At 46.5% G+C, this 22,951-nt stretch overlaps 1 protein-coding gene across 1 annotated transcript in view; it reads left to right on the top strand.

Annotated features, from left to right (window-relative positions):
* akap6 (A kinase (PRKA) anchor protein 6) overlaps nucleotides 1–22,951 on the top strand; it is a 176,834-nt gene that overhangs the window by 13,570 nt on the left and 140,313 nt on the right. The window contains exons 4-10 of the mRNA XM_051947550.1: nucleotides 12,449–12,558; nucleotides 13,281–13,422; nucleotides 13,497–14,105; nucleotides 15,239–15,568; nucleotides 16,236–16,373; nucleotides 16,485–16,601; nucleotides 16,675–16,908. Coding sequence (XP_051803510.1) covers nucleotides 12,449–12,558; nucleotides 13,281–13,422; nucleotides 13,497–14,105; nucleotides 15,239–15,568; nucleotides 16,236–16,373; nucleotides 16,485–16,601; nucleotides 16,675–16,908 — 1,680 coding nt within the window. The remainder of the gene's footprint in view (nucleotides 1–12,448; nucleotides 12,559–13,280; nucleotides 13,423–13,496; nucleotides 14,106–15,238; nucleotides 15,569–16,235; nucleotides 16,374–16,484; nucleotides 16,602–16,674; nucleotides 16,909–22,951) is intronic.

Raw genomic sequence — 22,951 nt, forward strand, 5'->3', positions numbered from 1 at the left:
CTTTTTGTGGTTGTTGTGTCTTATTTGTGGTTGTTGTGTGTCTTTTTGTGGTTGTTGTGTCTATTTGTGGTTGTTTTGTGTCTATTTGTGGTTGTTGTGTCTTTTTGTGGTTGTTTTGTGTCTATTTGTGGTTGTTTTGTGTCTTTTTGTGGTTGTTGTGTCTTTTTGTGGTTGTTTTGTGTCTTTTTGTGGTTGTTCTGTCTTTTTGTGGTTGTTTTGTGTCTATTTGTGGTTGTTTTGTGTCTTTTTGTGGTTGTTGTGTCTTTTTGTGGTTGTTGTGTCTATTTGTGGTTGTTTTGTGTCTATTTGTGGTTGTTTTGTATCTTTTTGTGGTTGTTGTGTCTTTTTGTGGTTGTTTTGTATCTTTTTGTGGTTGTTGTGTCTTTTTGTGGTTGTTGTGTCTTTTTGTGGTTGTTTTGTGTCTATTTGTGGTTGTTCTGTCTTTTTGTGGTTGTTGTGTGTCTTTTTGTGGTTGTTTTGTATCTTTTTGTGGTTGTTGTGTCTTTTTGTGGTTGTTGTGTCTATTTGTGGTTGTTGTGTCTTTTTGTGGTTGTTGTGTGTCTTTTGTGGTTGTTTTGTATCTTTTTGTGGTTGTTGTGTCTTTTTGTGGTTGTTGTGTCTTTTTGTGGTTGTTTTGTGTCTATTTGTGGTTGTTCTGTCTTTTTGTGGTTGTTGTGTGTCTTTTTGTGGTTGTTTTGTATCTTTTTGTGGTTGTTGTGTCTTTTTGTGGTTGTTGTGTCTATTTGTGGTTGTTGTGTCTATTTGTGGTTGTTTGTCTGTGTGGCTGGTTGTAGTTGATTTGCAGTGTCCTTGTGGCTGATTTGTGTTTCTCTTGTTTTCATCATAAAATAGAAATATTGTGGTATCAGTAGTGGAGGACAGCAGTGCTCTGGTTTCCTTCCATTGAGGTCAGCAGGTTAAACTTTGGCCACTAAGAGTTCAAAGAGTCCCACTGATGATTTATTATTATTTCATAAATAAATAAACGTCCAGACTGTAGCTGATCATAGAACAGCTGTTGGTGAACGTGGACAGAACCGGGTTCCAGTCTTCATGCTAACCTAGGCTAACCTTCTGACTGACTGAGGTTCTAGTTCTAGACCAGACGTTGGTTCTGGTCCAGATGCAGGTTCTGGTCCAGATGCAGGTTCTGATGAGTTTATTTCAGACCTGAATCAGCCTCATTCTGTCCAGACTCCAGCTCAGTCCCACGCTGCCTCACAGTCAGCTGTTGTTGTGTAGTTGTGTTGTGTTGTTGTCTGTTTGTGTTGTCATGTTGCTGTGCTGCAGGGCGTGATGGTGGCGGCCATGTTTAATGTATCCGGGCGTACAGTGATGCGTCTGTGACCTCATCGTGTCTCCTGTGACCTCATCGTGTCTCCTGTGACCTCATCGTGTCTCCTGTGACCTCATCGTGTCTCCTGTGACCTCATCGTGTTGTTGCTGCTCTTTTCTTGGTTTCTGTCTTTGAGCATCACATTTCTGATGCGTCTCTCTGCTGCTGACCTTCACACAGTAACACACACCATACACAGCTCTGTGTGTGTGTTACTGTGTGTGTGTTGCTGTAACAGTCTCTCAGATATTCTTAGCATGAGGCTGCAGGCTGGTGAACAGCTGCATGGACACACACACACACACACACACACACACACACACACACACACACACACACACACACACACATGCATGGTTGGTTTAATTCCAAGGAAGCATTGTCCAATCAGGTGCAGCCGCTGGTAGGAGGGCGGGGCCTGTTGGAGAGCAGCTGTCAGTCACCAGCAGCTGATAGATCCATCAGACGTTCAGCTGCACATGGAGTCAGTTTGTTTTAAGTTCTTATTTATCTGGTTTATGGTGGATGCTGAACATGAACCTTTCAGATTAAACGTCTTTTTGAAGCCCTGCAGGTTTTTAGGAATCAGTTATTCAGATTTAATCTTCATGTTGTTGTCTCAAAGAAGCGATTCTGTTCTGTCTTCTTCAGTTTAACGTCTCATTAAAAGCTTCTGACTGGAGATTCTTTCATTTCCTTCTTCCTGTTTATGAACAGAACAACACTGATATTAGTTTAGTTTGGTTTAGTGTGGTTTAGACTTTAGTTCAGACTTTAATTCAGTTTAAACTTTAGAGATTCAAACTTTGTCCTAAAGTGACTCCAAACTCGTTCAAAACGTCTCAGAAATGATCTGGTTAATGATATTAAGACTAAAGTTTGTCTAAAAATGAACAAAGTTTTGTCTGAAAAAGAAGAATTTTCTCCAAATGATTTAACAGTTTGTCCAAAATGACAAAAAGAATGATCAGAATCAGAATGACTTTAGATCTCCCAGAATTACTGAACAAAGTCTGAAATGACTCAGAAACAATTAAAGACAGAAGAAGTGACTCTAAACCGTTCAAACATGTTAAATCAGTCAGAATGACTTCAGATGTGTCAAACTAGTGTTTCTGGAACCAACTCCTCTTCAGTTGGTTCTTTAGGTTCTGTGCTGCTGGAGGTTCTGTTTCCTGTTTGCTCTGACTGAACACATCTTCATTCTGCTTCCAGTCGTTGATCCTTTAGATGGGTCTGAGTTTTAGGCCGCTGCCTCCAGCTGTCTGATGTTCTGATATTCTGATACTTCTGATATTTCTGATGTTCTGATGTTTCTGTCTGCTGACATCAGGCTGGAATCTGGACCTGGTCTCAGATGTTCAGGACAGGAGGAGAGTCGCTTCTTCTCAGAGTTCAGTCTTTAATCCTGAATCTCAGTAAACTGGAGTCTGTTCACCTTCATCCTGGTTTTCTTTGAATAACGCAGAAATACTCCTCAGATTTTTAGGAGTGATCAACCTAAAGACTTGGATTTATTGTGCCAGTGACTAAATATGAATATGTAATATTAAAATACCTCTGACTGTAGACCAGGGGTGTCCACCATGAGGCCCGTGGTCCAAAAGTGGTCCTCCAGAGGGTCCACCATGAGGCCCGTGGTCCAAAAGTGGTCCTCCAGAGGGTCCACCATGAGGCCCGTGGGCCAAAAGTGGTCCTCCAGAGGGTCCACCATGAGGCCCGTGGGCCAAAAGCGGTCCTCCAGAGGGTCCAACATGAGGCCCGTGGGCCAAAAGCGGTCCTCCAGAGGGTCCACCATGAGGCCCGTGGGCCAAAAGCGGTCCTCCAGAGGGTCCACCATGAGGCCCGTGGGCCAAAAGTGGTCCTCCAGAGGGTCCACCATGAGGCCCGTGGGCCAAAAGCGGTCCTCCAGAGGGTCCAACATGAGGCCCGTGGGCCAAAAGCGGTCCTCCAGAGGGTCCAACATGAGGCCCGTGGGCCAAAAGCGGTCCTCCAGAGGGTCCACCATGAGGCCCGTGGGCCAAAAGCGGTCCTCCAGAGGGTCCACCATGAGGCCCGTGGGCCAAAAGCGGTCCTCCAGAGGGTCCAACATGAGGCCCGTGGGCCAAAAGCGGTCCTCCAGAGGGTCCACCATGAGGCCCGTGGGCCAAAAGCGGTCCTCCAGAGGGTCCAACATGAGGCCCGTGGGCCAAAAGCGGTCCTCCAGAGGGTCCACCATGAGGCCCGTGGGCCAAAAGTGGTCCTCCAGAGGGTCCAACATGAGGCCCGTGGGCCAAAAGCGGTCCTCCAGAGGGTCCAACATGAGGCCCGTGGGCCAAAAGTGGTCCTCCAGAGGGTCCACCATGAGGCCCGTGGGCCAAAAGCGGTCCTCCAGAGGGTCCACCATGAGGCCCGTGGGCCAAAAGCGGTCCTCCAGAGGGTCCAACATGAGGCCCGTGGGCCAAAAGTGGTCCTCCAGAGGGTCCAACATGAGGCCCGTGGGCCAAAAGTGGTCCTCCAGAGGGTCCACCATGAGGCCCGTGGGCCAAAAGCGGTCCTCCAGAGGGTCCACCATGAGGCCCGTGGGCCAAAAGCGGTCCTCCAGAGGGTCCACCATGAGGCCCGTGGGCCAAAAGCGGTCCTCCAGAGGGTCCACCATGAGGCCCGTGGGCCAAAAGTGGTCCTCCAGAGGGTCCACCATGAGGCCCGTGGGCCAAAAGTGGTCCTCCAGAGGGTCCAACATGAGGCCCGTGGTCCAAAAGCGGTCCTCCAGAGGGTCCACCATGAGGCCCGTGGGCCAAAAGCGGTCCTCCAGAGGGTCCAACATGAGGCCCGTGGGCCAAAAGCGGTCCTCCAGAGGGTCCAACATGAGGCCCGTGGTCCAAAAGCGGTCCTCCAGAGGGTCCAACATGAGGCCCGTGGGCCAAAAGCGGTCCTCCAGAGGGTCCAACATGAGGCCCGTGGTCCTAAAGCGGTCCTCCAGAGGGTCCAACATGAGGCCCGTGGGCCAAAAGCGGTCCTCCAGAGGGTCCAACATGAGGCCCGTGGTCCAAAAGCGGTCCTCCAGAGGGTCCAACATGAGGCCCGTGGGCCAAAAGCGGTCCTCCAGAGGGTCCAACATGAGGCCCGTGGTCCAAAAGCGGTCCTCCAGAGGGTCCAACATGAGGCCCGTGGTCCAAAAGCGGTCCTCCAGAGGGTCCAACATGAAGCCCGTGGGCCAAAAGCGGTCCTCCAGAGGGTCCAACATGAGGCCCGTGGGCCAAAAGCGGTCCTCCAGAGGGTCCAACATGAGGCCCGTGGGCCAAATGCGGTCCTCCAGAGGGTCCAACATGAGGCCCGTGGTCCAAAAGCGGTCCTCCAGAGGGTCCAACATGAGGCCCGTGGTCCAAAAGCGGTCCTCCAGAGGGTCCAACATGAGGCCCGTGGTCCAAAAGCGGTCCTCCAGAGGGTCCAACATGAGGCCCGTGGGCCAAAAGCGGTCCTCCAGAGGGTCCAACATGAAGCCCGTGGGCCAAAAGTGGTCCTTCAGAGGGTCCAACATGAGGCCCGTGGTCCTAAAGTGGTCCTCCAGAGGGTCCAACATGAGGCCCGTGGGCCAAAAGTGGTCCTCCAGAGGGTCCAATCCCTCAAAGTGTAAAAATTCCAGAGAAGACATTAACTGCAGATTGTAAATTAGTAAAACTATAAATTTAAAATCATTTCTAGACCATGACAAGTTGTTTGGATCAGAAAGTAAAATACTAGATTGTTCTTTGTTTTTTTTTTTCGTTTTGTGTCTCATTTTTTTTTTTTTTTTGTCTTCTTCTGTGGTTGTGATCCTCCAGTAAATCCTCCATGGTTCAGTTCCAGGTGACTAAATGTTGTGTTCCTTTGTAGACACTCTGTGATCTGGAAGTTGTAATGAGGAAATGATAAACTGAGGATGGATGCTGATGAAGGAGTTGTGGTTATTTATATGTTATTCCGCTGTGGTTTTACTGGTTTTACTGGTTTTACTGGTTCGGTCCACTGGAGATCAGACTGGGCTGGATGAAGAACCTGAACTGAGATGATTCTGATTCTCCTGATCTGCTACAGATGAAAAAGGTCATTTAGTTTAATCAGAAATCATCAGAACTCTGCTGATTTAGAGTCTGTGTCACTGAACTCCTCCATGTGGGTTCATTCAGGTGTGTAACAGGTAGCTGTGGACTAACATGGACTTCCCCTGCTTCAAAATAAACCTACTGAGGCATTGAAGACTAATGTTCTGAGATTTAAATCTTGAAGGCAAAACAATAAATGTTATTATTATTATTATTGTTGTATCAGCCCAGTTCATAAATAATGTTAAAATAAAATCAATAAACCTGAGATAATCTGCTGACAGGCTTTTATTGTGACAGAGACTCTGAGGTTTATCAGGACAGGAAGTTAAACTGAAAGTGTTGGTGTGTGTGTGTGTTGTAGTGTAGTGTGTGTTAAAGTGTTGTTGTGTGTGTTTGTGTGTGTGTGTGTGTGTGTGTGTTACAGTGTTGTTGTGTGTGTTGGTTCTAAAATAACCTCCAGCTGTTGTCTCCTCCTCCACAGAAGCAGGTCAAACTGTTGCTTTGTGGATCAGCAGCACATGCAGGCAGCTTTCTGATTCCAACCTGTAAAGAAACTTTATTTTAAAACTTTATTCTACTTCCTGTTTGGATGTTAAAACCACTGATCTGAGAGCGGCTGGAGGGAAGGTAAGGAGTTAATTCCTTTAATCACCGACATCAGGTGAAGAATCTAAGTTTGTGGATCTCTGAAGAGGTTTCCAAACTGTCTGTGGGTTTTATGGATGAAAACAGAAAACCAGAACGTTGGAGGAACGTTGGAGGAACACTAGGGGAACGTTCAGAAGGATTTCATTCATTTAACGGATTTCAGCTGTGTGAGCTCCAATAATCAGATGACTTGTTTTAATGATTATTATCATCTTTAGTTGATTATATTCAACCTGTGACTAGAAATAAAACCAAAGAAGTTTTTCCTGACTGATGATTATTAATTAGAGACATTTGAAGTCTTTGTGGTAATTCAGACTTTTATCTCGTCAGTTTGCTTCTTTTTGTGGTGATTTAGCGTCTTTTTTGTGGTGATTTAGCATCTTTTTTGTGGTGACTTAGCGTCTTTTTGTGGTGACTTAGCGTCTTTTTGTGGTGATTTAGCATCTTTTTTGTGGTGACTTAGCGTCTTTTTGTGGTGACTTAGCGTCTTTTTGTGGTGATTTAGCGTCTTTTTTGTGGTGACTTAGCGTCTTTTTGTGGTGACTTAGCGTCTTTTTGTGGTGATTTAGCGTCTTTTTTGTGGTGACTTAGCGTCTTTTTGTGGTGACTTAGCGTCTTTTTGTGGTGATTTAGCGTCTTTTTTGTGGTGACTTAGCGTCTTTTTGTGGTGACTTAGCGTCTTTTTGTGGTGATTTAGCGTCTTTTTTGTGGTGATTTAGCATCTTTTTTGTGGTGACTTAGCGTCTTTTTGTGGTGACTTAGCGTCTTTTTGTGGTGATTTAGCATCTTTTTGTGGTGACTTAGCGTCTTTTTGTGGTGACTTAGCGTCTTTTTGTGGTGATTTAGCGTCTTTTTGTGCTGAGCACGGCCATACTGATGCTCGTACTGAATGTGCGTTCCTCCTGGTGTTTTACTGGAAGCAGGGTTCTTGGTCTAAAAACAGTCTGGGTTCTGTTTGATGTGTTAAAAACAACAGTTTGGTTGTTATGGGTGATGTAGTCTGGTGTTTCTGTGGCCAGAGGGGGAGTGAGTGAGGTGTGTGGTGAGTGGGCGTGGCTTATTAGCAGTCAGTCATGGTGTATGTTATCTGTTAAAACGGAGCTGCCCAGTGTGCTGGATGCAGTCCATCGCGACGATAAAATGCGGGGCGGTTCCAGAAGAGATTAAAATTGTCCATAATATTCAGGTTGTGGGCTGTGGAGGTGTGCCGGAGTCAGACGCTCAAACTGAGGAGTCTAGAAAAGCGCTCGGCACCACGAGACAGAGTCGGTATGGGCCCGCTGATAAACACTGACTTACCATAGCTTTTCAGAAGGCTGAAGAGATCCATAAAATCCTTTTTCGTCAGCTCAGACTGCCGCCGGGTCGTGTTGTTTGTTCCAACGTGAATAATCACATGGCTATGGAGGCTGGGGTGGACTGCAGCAGCTCAGGGATAACCTTGCCAGCAAGTTGATTTCTCGTGATATTTGTGAGTTCACAAATCTCTCAAGAAACCATCTTGCTCCGCTCCCGCCTTCACTTTTCGTACAGCACCAAGTTGGCACGGGCCAATCACGCAGCAGTATTCGTGTGTGGGGCGGGATATCCGGGTGTGAAGACGACACCAAGCGCCAGTAGATCAAAACAAACACGGCAACGGAGGACAACGATCGTGTAGATGCTGCTATTAAGTCAGTTTTAGCTGAATCTCCTATCGCTTCTTTGAAGGAAGAACAACGAGAGGCGCTTTGTGCATTTCTGGATGGTAAAGATGTTTGTGCTTTTTTACCTACGGGTTTTGGTCAGAGTTTAATCTACCAATTGGCTCCGCTCGTTGTGAAGATCCCGCGATTGGCTAAAAACAAACCTGTCAGAGGCGGGACATACTGTTGCATTGTCCAATCCGTGCCTCTTTCTTCCGAACGGATTTACATGGAGCGGTCCCAGATTGATATTGTGGAGTACTATCAAGTACTACACAATTATTAATCTGGATATTGCCAGGTTAGCTCAGGGAGTTTGTTCAGTATGAAGGCAACGGTGGCACCGGGGAAACACCGTGTGGTGGCGCTGAAGGAACCAACGTTTCTGGCAGTGCTGTTGCCGATGAGTGCTGTGGGGCTGAACAGAGGACGAGGTGACCGGTGGGGCAAGCCAGCAACGCCTCCATCTGGAGCTGGGGAACGCTTCGATTGCATCTTCGGGCGACGGGCAGGAAGAGGAGCCGTAGCTGAAGCTGGACGAGTGTCCCTCCGTCGTAGCGCCGAGGCGGGTCACTCAGCGGGAGGAGAGGCAGTGGTCCTTGTGCCGACAGTAGACCCTGGTCCGGTGGAGAGACGGTCCATGGGCTCCGGGTGGTGATGGCTGCTATGGCAGGGAGCTGCCTCCTCTCCGGGACGAGGATCCAGGATTGTACGAGGGCAGTGGAGGCTCCCAGAACGCCTCCGGACAGCTTCCTCTAGGAGCCTCTGGCGTGAAGCAGAGGTCGAGGCCCGGGATGACAGCTGCGGATCTGGGACCGCGACCGGCGGGGACACCGATCCAGCTGAGAGCGCGGCCGTTTAGATGTCCAGCAGCGGAGAGAGCCGCCAGGCCGTTGGAGCTGGAGGGCGTGGAGGAAAGCACTGGAGCTGTGCTCAGCCGGCTTTTCATCAGTCTGCGACAGGGCCATGAAGCGATTCAAGAGGGAGAGTGGAGGCGAGAAGACTGGAGTCTTCTGCCTGCCCCGGATCACCACCTCTGTCCATGATCGCTGGCGGTTGGGTGTCGAGCAGGATGACGGCCGTGGACAGGAGGGATCCCCGGGTGCCGTGTCCTGGAGGGCCGCAGAGAGAGAGGCAATCCGTATGCACTGCTCGTGGGCCACCTCCATGGACCTGGCCAGCAGAGCGTCTTTGTCCTTTAGTTCATCAGAAAGCCGGCAAGTATCTTCTAGCAGGTCAGCAACCTTTTTATTAGCTTTCCTGAGTTGTTGGTCTTCCCCAGGGTACATGGAGGTAGCCATGTAGCACTTAGCTACGGATCGTAGCAGCGTTGTCACTTTACGAGACACTTCAGGTCGTAGCCGTAGTAGAGTTTGTGCAGAACAGTCACCACAGGCTAATCGTTCATTTAAAAGACTGATGCTGCTCTTACATCCATCAAACTTAGACACACTGCTTTTCTTCTCTGTGTAGACACAGCAAGGTGCACATTTCTAAGAAATGATGTCAATCCTAATTTGATTCCTCGTGCTGGGCAGAGCTGCTGCTGGATACTGCTGATTTAGCGCCTTTTTTGGTGGTTTAGCATTCTTCTAGTGATGATTTGGCTTCGTTTAGTGATGACTTGCCGTCTTTTAATTAGGGTTTTCAGTGTTTTGTGTCTGCTGTAGTTTTGTCAGTTTTTCATGGTTTCAGTTAGTTTTACTCCCAGTAAAACGTTGAATCAACGTCCAGTAAACTTCCAGTAAAACGTCCAGTACATGTCCAGTAGAACGTTCAGTAAATGTCCAGGAAAATGTTTGGTAAACGTCTGGTTTTAATAAAATCCATTATTTCTTCATTAAATCTGTCAGATAAGTAGAAGATGTAATGAATAAAATCCGTTATTTCAGGGTGTTTCTTTGTTGTTTTAGTGTTTTTTTTCCCTGAAATCAGCCTGGAAGCATGTTTTCTGCCCGTCTCTGCTCTGACCTGATGAAACTCTGCAGATCGGAGTTTAAACGTGAGCTTTGTTGACTTTTCTTCATCCAGAGTCTAAACTCAGAGTGTTTTGGTGAAGCTTTGAAATTTTACTGTAAAGTCTTTCTTTGAAGCGGCTCATTTGAATATTCCAGGGGGAGAAGCAGCTCCGGTATTTGATGTCCAAGGTAAAACCCGGCGCTCTGGTGGAGGACTTGAAGGTTATTGGATGCAAGGGGAGCGATGAGGCCGAGCTGTCGCGGCCCGTTTGGACGGCGCCGGCCTGAAGCCCTTGATGTCGGCATGATGAGGCCGAGCAGCGATTGGAGCTGAAGCTGCTCCGGATTGATTTTAGGCAATTAGAAACCCGACTGGATGTTTGGACTCTGTGATCGACAACTCATGTCTTCAGAGGACGTGACCGGAGTGTGTAGGAGTGTGTGTGTGTGTGTGAGTGTGCACGGCACTGAGTGTGTGTTAGGACGAGGAAACGTTCAGTTTAATCCAGAAACAAGCTCAGTCTATATCTGCTTCTGTTTGTTCAACCTGTTTATCTCCCAAACAACAAGAACAGAAACAGTTTAATGTGATTTAAATCAAACGTCTGGAGATGAAACGTCTGAATCTTCTCCATGTATTTTAGGAGTTTGGTGCCTTCAGTCGAGTGTTAAATGGTTTTTTTTCTTTCAGCTGAGGACTGAACACTCAGAAATGTGATTTAATCTTTAGTTAGAGTTACACCTAAAAGATGAAACCAGCAATCAGCAGATCGGATTCATTCAGTCTGTTCCTCATAAACCTCATGGATGTAGAGTCATTTTCCTTCCTGGATATTTGGTTTAGCATCGTCTGGAAACAGTAGATGATTCTATGTTCTGAACATGTTCCTATTTAAAGAGCTTTAGAGCAGAAGATATTTTCATGAACTAAGTTATAAAACACCTGGCCCTTGTAAAATAATTTAAACATTTTATATTTCAGGCATTGTCTCTGATTATTTATTAGTAGAACCTAAAGGTTCTCCAGGACTCCAGATGTTCTAACCTTCAGATGAAGGGTCGGTTCTCTGTTTAGCATTTGAAAGCTGGTTGTGAATTATTGAAGCTGTGAAAGACGTCGGCCATGATTCCCTGTTTCAGAGACATGATGAAACTCTGAGTGTTAAATGCGACTTCTACACGTTTCTGCATCCAGAGAGATTTAAGAACAGCGTGAGCTCGTTAGGAGCTCCTCTTTCTGATTGTTCCTCCAGCTGAGAGATCTTTGGATGAAACTCGCGTTTTCTCCAGATATCCTGATGGAGGTCTGATAAACTGGAAGGTCCAGTCTGAGGAACGCCGTGTTTCCTTACAGAACCTGAACCACAATGACTGAATCTGTCCTCAAAATGAACATGGAAACATCAAGAAAACAAACTTCAAAGAAATCTTGACCAAAAAAGGCTCAACATTTGTGTAAAATCACAAAACTTTAGAATTATCCAGATGTTTCAGAAGTGGTCAACATCTCAACAGCTTTCTCCAGAATCCATTTCCTCTCCTATTGGCTCTAATAAAATAATAATCATCTAATAATTAATGAGGACTGGTCAGCTGCTTTAAACATCTTTATTTCACCTTTTTGATCAAAACGTTCAGAAAAAGCTGAACTGAACCTGATGAGTCGAGTTAGTGGGTCAGGAGAACCCGAAGAACGTAGAGTCCAGCTTCATGTTCTACAGTAGAACCATAGTAGAACCATGCTGGTTCCAGCTGGCAGCAGCTCTGACCTACTTCCAGGTCTTCAGTGACTCAGAGGTTCAGATTCGGGTCGTCTGTTTAAAGAGCCTCTAATTTTAGATTGTTCTACTTTCTGCAGGGCAAAGAGAACCTGACGCTCTGATCATCCAGAACCACAGAGTTCCTCATTATTCCTGAAAATAAACCTCCTTGAGATGATTTATCCACAGAGTAAAATACTTCCTGTTGTTCAGTCTGAGAAGCTGAAGTTCCTCGTAGATCCAGGATAACGTTCCCTCCACTGTTAGACAGGAGCTCATCATGTTCTACTGGTCAGTGGATGTAATCAATAATATGATATTTAATGTGCATTTACCTGCTGCAGGTTCAGTGTTTGGTTCTTCTTGGTTCCGTTAAAGACGACATCAGAAGCAGATCTTCTCCTGTCAGACTTTCAGAGCTGAAGTCCTGAAAGTTCACCTGGTTCTGGTGATAACGGGACATTTATTTAAAATGAGTGGAGTCTGCCGTCCTGGATGATTAGTACTTTTATTTTTGATACTTTAAGTATTTTTTAATGCAAATACTTTACCTTACAAAGTACCTTATAAGGTACTTTCTACCTTGCTTACTTCACCTGTATCAGTATTTATACTCTGTGTCGTTGGTTCTTCTACTTCAGATCAGACCTGAGGTAATACAGCTACACTCAGCAGAACCTGAAGTTTTTCAGGTAGATTTCTGTTAAATGTTGGCTATTAAACCTCCTCAGTCTGTTCGTGTTCTCTGCCGGTATTTCTGTCTGGAGTCCGTCTGCTTTTAGTTCCGTAACAGACAGACGGACGTTCTTCCATACAAACCTGGAAATGTTCCCACATGAAACTGAGTCACGTTTAAAAGTGGAAACGTGACGTCAGACCACTTCTGCTTTTCCAGCTGCAGCAGATGTTCTTCTTTCAGCGGTTCCTGGACTAATGTGGATGTTATTTTCTGATGTTTACTCAGACGTGTGATGTTCTTCTCTGGCTGTAGGACATCTGTGAGGACATCTCAGACCATGTGGAGCAGATCCATGCTCTGCTGGAGACGGAGTTTTCTCTCAAGCTTCTGTCGTACTCGGTCAACATCATCGTAGACATCAGGTGAGTCTCCACAAAACCAAATGCACCGAGACTTTCATCTTCATTCTAGTACCTATAATATCTGTAATTACAGTGAAGATAACAGCAGGGAAACGTTTAAACCTCCTCATCCTGGAGATGGTTTCTGTCTCCATGTTCCCACATGTTTCCTCTCTGCTCTGTTTTTGTTGTCATGTGTCTCATTTTTGTCATTTTCTCGCTTGTTTTTGCCGTTTTGTGTCTCTGTAGTCGTTTTATCTCCTCGTGCTGGAGATGTTTCTGTCTCCAAAATGATTTGAAACTTGTCCAAACAACCATAACCCTCAAAATGTCAAAATTCATTCAAAATCTGCCCAAAATGTGGAAGCCTGTCCACATTTACTCAAAAAATTTCCAAATTTACTCAAAAATTGGTCAAAATGCCTTCAATGTGTCCAAAAGGAATCAAAGTGTGTTCAAGATGACAGTTCTGAGTCCCACAGATGTTACCAACAGTAGAACTGTTGTCTCCTCCTGCTGGAGATGTTTTTCTGTCTCCGTGTTTCCAGACTTTTATCATCTGTAGATGTTCCTCCATGCTGAATGGATCTCCAACAACCTGCTCCTCTGTTCTCTGGTTCTGCTGCTTTTATTCTAGTCTCTCTGAGGAAACACTGCCTGCAGTTCAACCTGAACTCTTTCTGGGTTTTCTGGGTCCAGAAGGTTCTTGCTAATTGGCTGCTGTTGTGTTTGCTGTTCTTCAGGACGGTGCAGCTGCTTTGGCATCAGCTCAGAGTCTCGGTTCTGGTTCTGAAGGAGCGTCTGCTTCAGGGTCTGCAGGACTCCAACGGAAACTTCACCCGACAGACGGACATCCTGCAGGCCTTCAGCCAGGACCAGCACCAGGTACAGAACCCTAGACATGTAGCATGACCATGTGAGATACGGTGAATCTAAAGTTCTGATGGGTTCTTCTGCAGACCCGGCTGGACGCCCTGACGGAGGTGGACGACTGTGGTCAGCTGACCATCCGCTGCAGTCAGGACTACTTCTCTCTGGACTGTGGCATCACCGCCTTCGAGCTCAGCGACTACAGTCCTAGCGACGAGCCTGACGCCCCCGGAACCCGACCCAGAACCCAGGACGCCCCCGGAACCCAGCCCAGGACCCAGGACGACCCACAAGACCCGAACCAGGACCTGAACCAGGACCCTGGAGTGGAGGAGAGCGGGTCCCACCTGTCCAACCTCCACCACAGCTTACCTGACCTCTCCACCACCGCCGGCTCAGCCAACCAGAACCACCGTGTTTTACCCACAATGCAATGCAGCAGCCTCAGTGACAGCGTGAAGCGCCCCCTGCAGGCCTCCAGCCTCGGCACCGAGCCGTCGCTTCCAAAGAGAGCCGCCCTGCTGCCGGACTCCAGGGGAGGATCAGGAGAAGTCAGTCCGGTCTCGGGGCTCCAGTTCCAGGCCGAGCTGAGCCGCAGCACCCCCTCTCTCATGGATCCTCCGGACCGGTCCAAGTTCTGGCTGGAACTGGACTCGGTTTATCCAGAACACGTCTCTCAGTCCTACGAGAGTCTGCAGGTTTGTCCTCTTTGTGTTTATTCTCAATAAAATCTAAAATGTTTAAATCTGAAACTAGACGTAATAAAGTTTAGAACCTTCTGCAGATTGAATCTACTGAAGATAAACCGGTTTAATAACAGAACCAGTTTATAGAAGCTAGAGCGGGTTTTATGATGTCGGTGTTTTAGATCTTTAGTTAGACTGTTTCTGGGACGTTCTCCTTTCCTGCTTCCAGTCTTTAAGTTTAGTCTCAGAACATTCCAGGTCCTTAAAGTCCATAGAGGTGGGTCCAGATTGATCACTTTTTGATGGACTTGTTCAGAACTGCATCAGTCCAGCAGATAGAACCATGACATTTAGGAGGAGAAACATCTGAGTTCTGGGAAAAACTGACACCAGATCAGTTTAAATCCATCCCGGTAAGAACCACAATAACATTTAAAATTATCCTAAATTACTCAAAAATTGTCCATAATTACAGAAATAAGTCCAGCATGACTTGAAAATGATCCCAAATGATGAGAAAAGATCCAAGTTGGCATAAAACTTGTTGAAAATTGTCCAAAATGAATCAGAATTCACTCAAAAATGATCCAAACTGACTGAAGATTTGTAAAACGACACAAAATTAGTTAAAAAAATAGAAAATGACTCGGATGATCCAAAATTACAGGAAATTTGCTGAAAATTAAATGAAAATTGTCCTAAATTCTTTGAAAATGATCCAATTTCTGAGTCAACAAACTAAAGAATAGAATGGTTCTGATCAGAAACCAGACTCGGGTTCAGACAGACTCCTGGATGATTTAAGCTCATCTGGAGTCAGTTTTTACCAGAACTCAGATGTTTCTCCTCCTAAATGTTATGGTTCTATCTGCTGGACTGATGAAGTTCTGATGAAGTTCTGAGGCTCAGAAATGATGGAAAAAAGTCCATTAAAGTGTGGAGAAGATCAGAAGGTTTAAGATGTGGTTTTCTATAAGATGAGCCAGAGGTCTCCAGTGTTTGTGGACACTCAGTGAAGATGTTCCAGCTCTGATTGGACTGAGATCATTTTTCTAGAACTGAATCTGTTTCTTTATCTTCTCCTTCTGTCTAACAACCAGCAGCTTCAGATCGTCTCCTTTAACCCAAACTTCATCTCTAAACAGGTCATGAACAGCCGTAACCTCAGGAGACACTGTGTGAGCTCCAGACACCCAGAGGGGAGCGTCCAGAGGCTGCAGCCCGGCCGGAGGAGCTCATCTGGGGCCGGACCGACCGCCGGCGCCCCCCCGCCTCTCCAGGACCCGAAGCCTGAGGAGGGAAAACCAAAGCAAATGGAGAGCAGGAGAAAGGAGACACGTTCTCCCAGCGAGGAGTCCGACTCCTCGGCCTCCCCCGTCAGGGAGCAGCCGCCCTCAGACCTGGAGGCGTCCGGAGAGGACTCGGACCCCCGACCGCCCCCCAAGACGGAGGTCTGGATCCTGAAGCGCCACAAGGTGAAACACTAGTTCTGTTCAGGCTGCTGGAACGTTTCATTACAAACCTGCATCATCATCATGTCTTCATCTTTAAACATCCAAACCGTTCTTCTGACTCCAACACGACTAAACATGAAGAACGACCCGATGAGACGGTTAGTCAGGAAATAATTCAGCAGCAGACTGTCAGAGTTATAAACTGAGTCATGTTCAGTTAAATAAAAGGAATATTGTTGAATAAAATTAAAACCAACATGAGAGATGCCGAGACTGAAGGTGGTTTGTTCTGCAGCAGACATGAAACCACGATTCCACATTTATTCTGAACAATAATAATAATAATAATAATAATAATGATAATAATCTGGGTTTTTAAAGCACTTTGCAAAATCTAAATCAGAAAGTTTTTCACAAGAACATTAAAATAAAAATAAAACTAGAACAGAAAGGTCAGAAGGTCCATGAATCTTCAACAGAAACTTTCATAATAATCTGATATATCAGAGGGACTAAACAACGCTTTACTGCAGACGACCCTCTGGTACTCACTAAAGGCAGGAATGCAGTATTTCAGGTATTTGTTGGTAGTTTTACTGCAGTAAAGGCTCTGAACACGTCTGAACCTCTGATCATGGATGTCGTCTTTAATTTATTATTTTTTTAAATGTCCTCTCTGCCTCCACAGGGGGCCCAGCTCTCCAGAACCAGTCCAGACCGGCAGCACTGGTTCGGGTCCGAGGAGTTCTTGGCTCTTCCTGCTCAGCTCCGGAAAACGGAGATGTTGGCCCTGAAGCTGGAGAGTCTGACCCAGTCCATCCCTCTGGTTGGTTCTGGTTCTGTAAATGATTCTGACCCAGTCCATTTCTGTGGTTGGTTCTGTAAATGATGGTTCTGTGTGAACTCTGAGCTGACCCGGCTGATGTTGGACCTGCAGAGACCCGGAGACTCGGCGCTGCAGGACGTGGATGACTGGGACCTGACGGAGCTGAACTGGGACCTGGTGGACGACGTGGAGAGTTCAGACAACGTTCCTTCTCCTCCGCCGGTGCTGGTAAGCCTCGGCAGGTTCTGGTTCTGGTTTTCTGGTTCTGTAGAACCGTTACTGAAGGTGCTTCTGTCTTCAGGCTCCCTACAGAAGGAACCTGCTGACCCGCTTCAGTCCCTCGTCCTCGCCTCTGGAAGGAAGTATCGAGTCGGGTCGGCTGAGCGAGCTGCAGTCTGAGGAGGAGGAAGGACGGACAGATGGACGGCTGACGGCGCCCCCGGTGGACGGACGGGGATGTTCTGGTCTGGTCCAGAGACTCCTGGAGGACATCCAGAGTCAGGACAAAGAACCCGACGTCTGGAGGAAGATAGAGGTAAAATATGATCCTTATCACTTCAAACTTGAACGTTCTCCTCCTTTCTTCTGATGCTCTTTGAGGAACCTTTAGATGGTTTTCTTTCCTCAGAACAGTCGCTGCTGTCTCTGTTTCTGTCTTCATCCGGAAGCTCTGATCACCTGCTGGTCTCTTTGTTGACTAACATCTGAATAAACACCTTCTGAGAACACAAGCATTCCTCTAAAGTCCAGCTGAGGCTCCACAGATCTTCATGTCAGGACCTCATTCACCCTGACAGCAGCTGGATCTTCACCTGTTGGTACTGAAGGCTGAAGTTCAGCTGGTTGTTGTTCATCCTGGTGGATCATCTGTTAGTCATCAGAGTTAAGAAAATAAATCATCATGTTTAGAAGAGCTGCTTGTGTTTCCGTGAGGTTCGATAGCTTTATGATAAGTTCAGAATCAACAGAAGGGGAAGTTTTTCTTTTTAATGATTGAGAAGCTGCTGATGTTCTTCCTGTTTCCTCCTGTTCTACCTGGACACGTGTTCATCTGCTGCAGTGACATACGTGTTGGCCTGCTGCAGTGACATGCGTGTTCATCTGCTGCAGTGACATACGTGTTGGCCTGCTGCAGTGACATACGTGTTCATCTGCTGCAGTGACATACGTGTTCATCTGCTGCAGTGACATGCGTGTTCATCTGCTGCAGTGACATGCGTGTTCATCTGCTGCAGTGACATACGTGTTCATCTGCTGCAGTGACATGCGTGTTCATCTGCTGCAGTGACATGCGTGTTCATCTGCTGCAGTGACATACGTGTTGGCCTGCTGCAGTGACATACGTGTTCATCTGCTGCAGTGACATACGTGTTCATCTGCTGCAGTGACATGCGTGTTTCCCTGCTGCAGTGACATGCGTGTTCATCTGCTGCAGTGACATGCGTGTTGGCCTGCTGCAGTGACATGCATGTTTCCCTGCTGCAGTGCCATGCGTGTTTCCCTGCTGCAGTGACATGCGTGTTCATCTGCTGCAGTGACATACGTGTTCATCTGCTGCAGTGACATACGTGTTCATCTGCTGCAGTGACATACGTGTTCATCTGCTGCAGTGACATGCGTGTTGGCCTGCTGCAGTGACATACGTGTTCATCTGCTGCAGTGACATACGTGTTCATCTGCTGCAGTGACATACGTGTTCATCTGCTGCAGTGACATGCGTGTTTCCCTGCTGCAGTGACATACGTGTTCATCTGCTGCAGTGACATGCGTGTTCATCTGCTGCAGTGACATACGTGTTGGCCTGCTGCAGTGACATACGTGTTCATCTGCTGCAGTGACATACGTGTTCATCTGCTGCAGTGACATACGTGTTGGCCTGCTGCAGTGACATGCATGTTTCCCTGCTGCAGTGACATGCATGTTTCCCTGCTGCAGTGACATACGTGTTCATCTGCTGCAGTGACATACGTGTTCATCTGCTGCAGTGACATGCGTGTTTCCCTGCTGCAGTGACATGCGTGTTTCCCTGCTACAGTGACATACGTGTTCATCTGCTGCAGTGACATGCATGTTTCCCTGCTGCAGTGACATGCGTGTTTCCCTGCTGCAGTGACATGCGTGTTTCCCTGCTGCAGTGACATGCGTGTTTCCCTGCTGCAGTGAGATACGTGTTCATCTGCTGCAGTGACATGCGTGTTTCCCTGCTGCAGTGACATGCGTGTTCATCTGCTGCAGTGACATACGTGTTCATCTGCTGCAGTGACATGCGTGTTTCCCTGCTGCAGTGACATGCGTGTTTCCCTGCTGCAGTGACATACGTGTTCATCTGCTGCAGTGACATGCATGTTTCCCTGCTGCAGTGACATGCATGTTTCCCTGCTGCAGTGACATGCATGTTTCCCTGCTGCAGTGACATACGTGTTCATCTGCTGCAGTGACATACGTGTTGGCCTGCTGCAGTGACATGCATGTTTCCCTGCTGCAGTGACATGCATGTTTCCCTGCTGCAGTGACATACGTGTTCATCTGCTGCAGTGACATACGTGTTCATCTGCTGCAGTGACATGTGTGTTTCCCTGCTGCAGTGACATGCGTGTTTCCCTGCTACAGTGACATACGTGTTCATCTGCTGCAGTGACATGCATGTTTCCCTGCTGCAGTGACATGCGTGTTTCCCTGCTGCAGTGACATGCGTGTTTCCCTGCTGCAGTGACATGCGTGTTTCCCTGCTGCAGTGAGATACGTGTTCATCTGCTGCAGTGACATGCGTGTTTCCCTGCTGCAGTGACATGCGTGTTCATCTGCTGCAGTGACGTACGTGTTCATCTGCTGCAGTGACATGCGTGTTTCCCTGCTGCAGTGACATGCGTGTTTCCCTGCTGCAGTGACATGCATGTTTCCCTGCTGCAGTGACATGCGTGTTTCCCTGCTGCAGTGACATGCGTGTTTCCCTGCTGCAGTGAGATACGTGTTCATCTGCTGCAGTGACATGCGCGTTTCCCTGCTGCAGTGACATGCGTGTTCATCTGCTGCAGTGACATACGTGTTCATCTGCTGCAGTGACATGCGTGTTTCCCTGCTGCAGTGACATGCGTGTTTCCCTGCTGCAGTGACATACGTGTTCATCTGCTGCAGTGACATGCGTGTTTCCCTGCTGCAGTGACATGCATGTTTCCCTTCTGCAGTGACATACGTGTTGGCCTGCTGCAGTGACATGCATGTTTCCCTGCTGCAGTGACATGCATGTTTCCCTGCTGCAGTGACATACGTGTTGGCCTGCTGCAGTGACATGCGTGTTTCCCTGCTGCAGTGACATACGTGTTCATCTGCTGCAGTGACATGCGTGTTTCCCTGCTGCAGTGACATGCATGTTTCCCTGCTGCAGTGACATACGTGTTGGCCTGCTGCAGTGACATGCGTGTTCATCTGCTGCAGTGACATGCGTGTTCATCTGCTGCAGTGACATGCGTGTTCATCTGCTGCAGTGACATACGTGTTCCCCTGCTGCAGTGACATGCGTGTTCTATGTAAATATATTAGACGTAATAAAAGGAGGATTCTCAGCAGAACGTCCTCCTTGCCGCTGTCCTGCTGCAGCCGGCGTGTTGATGGATCGCAGCACTGCTATTGGTCGGTCCCGTTAATTCATCACCTCCCTGCTAAAGGTCACGTTTGATTGGCAGACGGATTATTGATGAGGCGGCTGAACTAATCAGTCATATCTGTCATATTGAATATGGTGAAATGTCAATAGCTCTGGGGATTTAATTAGCGCCATAAAGACGCTGCTTCATGTTTTATTGTTTCATTTTTTTCAGCTTTATTTCATTTCTCACCTTCTAACTTTAATCTTCTAAATACTGCTGATGGTTTCCTGCAGACAGCTGGGATCAGAACCTCAGGAGTTCTGGTTCTGTTGGAACTGTCCAGGGTTCTGCTCAGCGACGAGTTCCTGCTTCTGTTCAGAGCAGATCAGCTGATCAATATTCAGACTAGTGATGATCTGATGGATAAATGTCGGAGCTTCATGGTCTGGAAATGTTTCTGCTTCTTTCAACTTCAGGAATCAGAAATATAAGTTTTCTCAGTAAAAGTCAACACAGACGCTTCATAGTTAGCTTCATTTAAAGACGAGAAGCAGGTCAGAGGTCAAATAAAACAAGATAGTATAAAATAATCCACCTTAAAAACTGCTAAAACTCTCAGATCAGCAGCCAGAAAGTTCTGAGAGGTTCTACAGTTTGACTTCTGATCAAAGTTCTCCTCCAGAAAAATGTTCTAATTATGAAGAAAAAGTCCAAAAACTGTCAAGAATAAAATGAAAGACATAAAAGTCAGAATTCTAAAAAAAAAACTGAAATGTATGAATGAAACGCAAAAAGTCAAGAAAAAATGAACATTATGAAAAAAAGTCTAACATTTAATTTAAATTCTGGGTTACAAGTCTGTATTTTAGAACCACCAACATTCTGTGGAAATTCCAAAAAGCTTTTCAGCTAAATCTGAGTTTAATGAACCTGAGCTCTCAGGTGTTCCTAATAAAGTGGCCACATGTTCTTCAGCTTCAACTCCTCGTTAGTAATTTTTATTAATTTAAATCTGAATAAATCTCATTTATTATTTATTGTGGTTTAATATAAAGAGCTGCTGAAGTTCAGAATTCAGTCAGACTCACCTGCAGCTCAGCACCTGGTGGTCCCTGAACGCCTCACTGCTGCTGCTTCTGGATTGTTCTGGACGGTTCTCAGCTCTGTTGGTTCTGAATAAACATACGCGGTTCTAGAAGAACGTCAGCTGACCCACTTAGAATATTTGACTGTAAGTAAAGTTAATTCTCCAAACGTTCTCTGTGCTGCTGAGAACCTCGTCTGCTGCACGCGCTCAGTCTGCTGCTAATTAGCTGATTAGCTGCTTAATGAGCAGTGTGTAGTCATGGCGACGGATGATTCACAAATGGAGGAAATGAAGGAGGAGTCTGGAGGAAATCATCCAGCAGAACCAGAACCAGAACTAGAAGCAGAACTGAGTCCAGTTTGTTGGAGTCGATCAGAGGAGAGCTGAGTCATTAAACCCGTTTTCTTCTGGTTCTGTCGGGTTCTAAAGTCTAAACCAGGGGTCGGCAACCCGGGGCTCCGGAGCCGCATGCGGCTCTTTCAGCCCTCTGTTGTGGCTCCCTGTAACTTTGGAAAATAAATTGTTCTGCCTTTCAGGCGCGTTTCAATGCATTTTAATATAGAGAGTTTTATTGTGAAATTACCGCTCTTATTTTGACGTGTCACTCCACCGGATGTGCTGCTGGGGTTTTCCCCTGGCTGGGACATGAGAGCGCAAGGTTGATGCAGAGGAGATGGAGAAGCAACGCCTGTAGTTTCACATCGTTTTGTACTCAAGAATGGCAAGCCTGTATATTAAAGCTCCACTCCAAGAAAGACACGTCTGTCTTTGAGTCAGAAGTACTCATGATAGGATAATACACGTTACTGCAAGAACACGGCAGCAGGTCAGAGAGTCAGAGGAGTGTCGTCTTGGAAAATAGGGCAGCGACTTACCGGAGAAAAGTTATTAGCTTAAGATAAATAGATTTTACAAGTTAAATAGACATTCACAATATCTAATTAGAGACTTTGTAATTAATTAATCACGACTGATTAACAAGGGCATAGAAGTAAAAAAAAAAAAAAAAGCGATATATGCAGTGTTGTCTTCATTTTAAATGCCAAAAGGATTTTGTGGCTCCCGGTGTTTTCTTTTCTGTGGGAAACGGATCGAAATGGCTCTTTGAGTGTTAAAGGTTGCCGACCCCTGTTCTAAACGGACTAAAACCAGCAGAATAATTTGGCTGTTTACAGGAAATAAATTCTCCTCTTCAGTTTTACTGAAGTGCTTTACAGAACCGGACCTGCTGTTGATTAGGAATAACCAGAACCACATCAGATGGATTATTAATGATCAGTTAAACTGAGTGTGGAAGTTCAGCTGAAGGCAGGAGATGAATCTTCATCAGCTTGTTCATCAACAGGAAGTCTCCTCCAATCATCTGAACAACAGCCTGTACGACTAATGAAGGCTCAGTTTTCCTCCAGGAAGCCGCTGATATTACATTAAACATCTACGGATGCAAAGGTTTTACTGAACTCCTCATGCCTCCTATCAAACAGATTAAAACCGCTGATATTAAATGTTAAACATCTACGGATCAAACAAGTTCACCTGTTTGGTTTAAACTCTGATCAGTGGAGGATTTGATAAACCTGAAACTGTCAGAAACAAACTGAACAAAGTGAGTTTGTTCAGATGTTTGTGGTTTAAACCTCTGTCTGGTTCTGTCTGTCCTCTGCTGCTGGACATGAATATTTACTTCCACCTTCTGACCTCCATCTGGAGTCATTTGTAACGTCGGAGCGAGTCTCCTCTGCATTGGAGTCCACCTCACGTAGATGTGTTCCATGAAAGTTTATGAGGCAGGAAGCCGACAAACACCAGAGCTGGGATCGATTAATGAGGAGTCTGAAGCTGGAACACGGAGAGAAGCTTCCAGAAACATCGGAGGAGCTTCCAGAAACCTGATGGCCTCAATG

The sequence above is a fragment of the Acanthochromis polyacanthus genome, chromosome 1 (assembly GCF_021347895.1).
Source record: "Acanthochromis polyacanthus isolate Apoly-LR-REF ecotype Palm Island chromosome 1, KAUST_Apoly_ChrSc, whole genome shotgun sequence".
In the NCBI taxonomy this organism is placed as follows: Eukaryota; Metazoa; Chordata; class Actinopteri; family Pomacentridae; genus Acanthochromis; species Acanthochromis polyacanthus.